Source organism: Peromyscus leucopus, chromosome 7 (assembly GCF_004664715.2).
Source record: "Peromyscus leucopus breed LL Stock chromosome 7, UCI_PerLeu_2.1, whole genome shotgun sequence".
Classification (NCBI taxonomy): Eukaryota; Metazoa; Chordata; class Mammalia; order Rodentia; family Cricetidae; genus Peromyscus; species Peromyscus leucopus.
In genome coordinates this window covers 108,191,671-108,197,670 of record NC_051069.1, presented here as the reverse complement: position 1 = coordinate 108,197,670, position 6,000 = coordinate 108,191,671, and the positions used below count along the sequence as shown (strand labels likewise).

The 6,000-nt window shown below is 46.7% G+C and overlaps 1 protein-coding gene across 1 annotated transcript in view; it reads left to right on the top strand.

Annotated features, from left to right (window-relative positions):
* The first annotated feature begins 235 nt into the window (after nt 1-235).
* LOC119088398 (sodium channel protein type 10 subunit alpha-like) overlaps nt 236-6,000 on the top strand; it is a 38,435-nt gene continuing 32,670 nt past the window's right edge. Inside the window, 1 exon segment of the mRNA XM_037208243.1 lies at nt 236-505. Within this exon segment, the coding sequence (XP_037064138.1) occupies nt 236-505 (270 nt within the window).

The window sequence follows — 6,000 nt, the reverse complement described above, 5'->3', positions numbered from 1 at the left end:
GGTACCTGGATCCTGTAAAGGGCCTGCAGAGGGTGGGATTCTGTCAGGCCTGGGGGGGTTGGGCAGGGAGTGGGGGACAGGAGTGGTTATGTGAGGAGCTGGGGACAAGGATGGAAGCTGTTATAGCAATCAAGGAGTGCGGGGGAAGGGAGAGTTCCGGCGGGCAAGTTGTCATCTCTCTGTGGTTATTTTCCTCCCATAAGAGTGTGAATTCTTCCCCAAGAAGAATGAAAAGATGGAGTTCCCCTTTGGGTCCCTGAAAACTACTAACTTCCGACGGTTCACCCCGGAGTCGCTGGCAGAGATTGAGAAGCAGATCGCTGCCCATCGTGCTGCCAAGAAGGCCAGAACTAAGCACGGCGAGCGGAGGGGCCAGGATGAGAAGCCCAGGCCCCAGCTTGACTTGAAAGCCTGTAACCAGCTGCCCAGGTTCTACGGTGAGCTCCCGGCAGAACTGGTCGGGGAGCCCCTGGAGGATCTAGACCCATTCTACAGCACACACCGGGTAAGCACTGCCCCTGCGAACATCTGTGCTTAGCTCTCGGTGAGCAGGCCTCAGTCCCACCCCGCCCAGGAAGTCCTTACCCCAGGCGAAGTAGCTGTTGGCTAAAGAAGGCTGAGAAAGGAAAGTTGAACACACCTCTCTCTGGATCTTTAGGAACTCTGTGATGGGGACAAACAAAACCCAAAGCTCCAAAGCAGACAGCTGCTGCAGAACTTGCATGGAAAGTTGCTTGTTCCTGTGGGTGAGACCTAGCCACGGCCTCTAGAGGTGTTAGCTCTCTTTGCAGACCAGGAGCAGAGATTTTGAAGTTGAGAGAGGGATGCCTAAGCCAGAGATCTCTGAAGCACAGTCTTGGAGCCCCTGGAGTCTCCCAAGCTCTCTCATGGGTTACTGAAGCCAAAACTGTCTTGAAATAGTAGTTTGCTCTGAACTGTCTTTCCTATATTGTCTTGTGAGCCTGCAGTGGTAACCAAGGGGACGGCATCAACAACAGCCACTGGAAGGCATGCCTATGTGCTCCTGGGTTTTAAAGTTTCTTAAGAACATGGCATATGAGCAGGGCGGTGGTGGCACTTGGGAAGCAGAGGTAGATGGATCTCTGTGGGTGCAAGGCCAGTCTGGTCTACAGAGTGAGTTCTATGACATCCAGAACTACACAGAGAAACCCTGTCTCAAAAATCAAAATTAAAAAAGAAAGAAAGAAAGGAAAGGGGGGAAAAGACTATGGCATGGGCCCTACTTTCCTTCCCTGCTGCCTTGATAAAATACTCTGACATAGGCAACTAAAGGGAGAAAAGGTTTATTAGTTCATCATTCCAGGCTCCACTCCATCATGGTAGCAAAGTCACGGCCGCAGGAGCTTGGGGGAGCTAGTTACATTATGTCTGTCATCTGAAGACAAGAGCAATGTATGCATGCATGCTAGTGCTCAGCTGGCTTTCCCTCCTCTCACAGTCCAGGATTCTGCCTGGGATGGTACCACCCACACTCACTGGGTCTTCCTACCTTAATTAACATGATCAAGATAATCCCACCAAAACATGCCGACAGGTGAACCTAATCTAGACCACCACTCATCAAGACTCTTCCTGGGGAATTCTAGATTATGTCAAATTGACAACATTGGCCATCACAGGGTGTGTACACACATACAAACATGATATGTACATTGTGTGTGTGTGTGTGTGTGTGTGTGTGTGTGTGTGTGTGTTCCTGTCAATGTCCCTTTGCTGTAACAAAATATCATGAGAAATAGACAAGGGAGGAAAGGTTTGTTTTCGTGCACGGTTTCGGAAGTGTCTGTTCATCTGTGCTTGCTTGGCCCTGTCACTTTGGGTGAAACAGTTTATCATGTAGCAGGTACATGCAGATGAAAAGCACTCACTTCACAGTGCCAGGAAGCCAAAAGAGAAAGAGGAAGAGTCTGGGGCCCTGATTCCCTTTAAGGGTATACCTCTAGTTATCTAACTTCCTCTCCCTTGACCCCATGTTTTTTAGGCTTTGATTGCCTTACAGCAGCAGCACAGGCTGACAACCAGGCCTTCATTCAATACATGAGCTTTGAGCGCTAAGATCAAGACCATGACAACAATAGGAAGGTAGATAGATAGGTAAGTCGGTAGGTAGATGGGGAGATAGATGATAGATAGATAGACAGATAGATAGATAGATGATAGATGATAGATATAGATAGATAGAAATAGATAGATAAATAGATGATAGATGGTAGATTGATAGATAGATAGATAGATGATAGATAGAAGATAGATAGATAGATAGATAGATAGATAGATAGATAGATAGATAGATGATAGATGGTAGATGGTATACAGACAGATGAGTTACATAGATACATACATACATATATAAATTTCTATCATATGTATACACACAAGCACACATGAGCAAAGCAAAAAAGTATGAACATAATTAACTAGAGTCTTCAATGATTTTCTTAAATCAAAAAGGCTGAGAGCTAACAGTGCAAAGAGATGCCCATGACAGCTTCCTCTCCTGTGCTGTGCCTTAGAGGCTCTGTGCAGCCCAAACGTGGTAAGTACATGTTTGGAAACGACAAGGAGCTGGAACAAGCCATTGCAAATGCAGTTTGTAAAAGAGATAAGACATAGAGCCATGGTTTTTCTCCATCCTCTCTGTTGCCAAGAACCCACTCTTTCTAAATGCACAGAGGAGGGAACCGAGAGATGGTTTGGAGAGAGCCCTGGGCAGTGGAGAGCAGGGCTGCACAGGGCTGGATGTGAGTTCAATGTTGGGGCTGGGCACATGACTCAGTCGGCAGAGCACTTGCTGAACAAGCATGGGGATCTGATTTTGATCCCTGGAACACATGTGGGAAAAAAAGGCCAGGCAGAGTGGAACATGCTTGTAATCTCACTCCTGGAGAGGAAGAGGAGGAAGAGGAGGAGGAGGAAGAGGCAGGTGGATCCCTGGGGCTCACTGGTTGGCCAGCCTTACCTTGGTGAGCCTCAGGCCAGTGGGAGACTGTTTAAAAAATAAAAAGGGTGGAAGGATCCTGAGGAATGACACTTGAGGTTGATCCCTACCTTCTCAAATCACACACACACACACACACACACACACACACACACACACACACGATGAATTAAATGCAACTGAGCTCAACCATCTGCAGTCAGAATTTGCTCCTGGGCATGCTGCATATATCCAGCCCTTGAGTCAGCAGCCTGTCCATGAAGCACTCTCAGTGGGCTTGCCTTGGCTCACAGTCAGTCATGGAGACCAAATTCTTGCAGAGAGCGTGAGGATGTGGCCTCTGCTCCCTCACCCTCTCTAACTCTCTACACCTCTACTAGATAGCCAATGAGTCGTGGTTCTTCCAACAGGTCTTGCTCATGAGCCTAAGAGGAGGCCACCCAGGATCTTGTTTCTCATTGCAGTCCATTTCTGCTTTTGTTCTAGACATTCATGGTGTTGAACAAAGGCAGGACCATCTCCAGGTTCAGCGCCACTTGGGCCCTGTGGCTCTTCAGTCCCTTCAACCTGATCAGAAGAACAGCCATCAAAGTGTCCGTTCACTCGTATCCTTTGCACAGTCATGCCTTCTGCACTGTAGACTCAGGCTCGGCCCCTGCGGTCGGGTGCCTTCCTTAGAGGTTAGCAGGAGAGCCAGTGAAGTCGCCACAATGAAAACATTGTTTGTGTGCTTTTTAAATTTCATCTTATTTGTGTTGTGTGTATGTATGCACACCTGTGTGTGCACAGGTGCCTGCAGAAGCCAGGAGAGACCTTCTGATTCCTCAAAGCTGGAGTTCCAGATGTTTGTGAGCCACCTGATGTGAGTCTTGAAATTGAGACCCCAGCAGTGATAGAGCAGTGAGGGTTCTTACCTATCGAGCCATTTTGCCAGCCTCTGTTTATGATTTTGGTGTTCCCAAAGACCCCCAAATAGTCTCAAGCAGAAGAAATGTTCACACAGACCAGCATGGCTCAGGTTCACTGCAGACTCACCTGGATTCAGCTGTGGAAACACAACTTGAAAAATTATTTTCTTGCTAGGCTCAGCTGATAGAGTGCTTTCCCTGAACACATGAAGTCCAAGGTTCAATCCCCAGGACCATAGAAACCATGCATGATGGTGTGTGGCATGGTTTGTATATATAAAGTATATATAAAACCCCAGCATTCACTAACAAACTGGATACTGGAGGATCATAATTCCACATCACTCTCAGCAACAGAATGACTTTGATGCCAGAATGGACTATGTGAAACCCCACCCAACTCCCAAATGTCCTCTTTTTAAAAAAATTTATTTATTTTTATTTTATGTGCATCATTAATTTTATTTTTTTATTTCATGTGCATTGGTGCTTTGCATGCATGTATGTGTGAGGATGCCAGAATACCCTGAACTAGAGTTACAGAGAATTGTGAGCTGCCATGTTGGTGCTGGGGATTGAGCCCAGGTCCTCTGGAAGAGCACCTGGTGCTCTTAGCCACTGAGCCATCTCTCCACACCCCCCAAATGTCCTCTTTATGAGGTGAGTTTTACTGATGCCCCAGGCACAGCCTTAGCATCAAGATGGCCCGCTTTCCCCAGACACAATGACCGACAAGAAGACATCAGGCTCTTTACACTATCCTTGGCCATGCTGGGTGTGTGATTGCTCATTCCCCAAAGAGCAAAGTCTCCCAGACAACAAAGAGAACATTCCACGACAGCCAGAGCCCCGATCGTCTTCCATGGGACCTCACTGATCGATCACGGGGCTCTGCCAATACCATGAATTACTCTCAAAAGACCAGCAGGTTAAAGATGATTGTCTGAGGACCCTTCCACAGGGAAGCGTAATCAGACATTTTTGTCCCCCGGTCTATATTACCTTGGCTGCTTTAGGGTGCATCAGAAGCCACCTTCAGTGTCGCTTATGTCTCGTGTTTTCACTCAACCCAAGGCAAAACAGTTAGACAAAGGAGGACTCGGGCTTGGCTTCCAGGCATCTTCCAAACTGGAAACTCTTAACAGCAAATCCAGCCTTGGCTTCCAGGAAGTTCATGTTCGGAACAGCCTTGCCCTGTTACATGACAGATGGTAGCCAGCGGCTGTACCTGATTGTGCATTAGTAGAAAAGGATTCTCTCTTTCTCTACCCCACCCCAGTCACTGTGGAACAGCTCGGGAAACTGCCCGACGGTACCTGAACTAGGAAGCCTGGAACAGAACCATCCACACGCTCACTGTGTAACTGCTTGATGATGTGCAGCCTTTTTCCTTGCTGTGGTTATCTTTGTGGCTACCCGACAGGAGTTCTGTTTTCCGCATTGAATCTTGGAATTTTAGATTCTTTAGAATACTTTACGATAATCGCGGGCCCCCAATGGCTAACTACTCCCAAGTGTCAACACTGGCACTGGCACAGGGGCCTTGGATGAAAGATTAGAACCTCACTTTACAGATAATGAAACCAACACTCAGAGACATTTTATAAATGTCCCAAGGTCACAGGTCCAGCCTGTGGCATCTCAGGGGCAGTGTCTTCAGCGAGGAAGTAGACAGCAAGTGAATGGACAGAGATTAAGGTAATAATTCTCTCAGTGGGCATTCTCTACTCAGGCAAAGTGTTGCTTTTTTTGAAAATACATTTGAATTAAGCTTCTGGGCATTGAAGCAGCAAGACCCAGCTTTTCATTGAAAGGACTCCAGCGTGTTCCTGCTTTGGGACAGTGAATGGGAAAGCTGGGTTTTCTTTTTAAATTCCATTGGGCTCAGTGCACCAGTGATCAGATGTAACTGGCCACTGGAAACATCTGTTGCTTGGACACATTTTATAGAATGATTTTTTTTAATTGTTTGCAGGTTGGGGTTTGGTAACCTGAATTTTCTCCAGGTTTTCTTCTGTTTAAAACTATACCAAGTCATTCCATTATAGTTCATCTACTTTATAAATTATATTGTTCTACATAAAACAAAGCATGGCTTTTATTTTTAAAATAGTAGTACACCGAGACTCAATA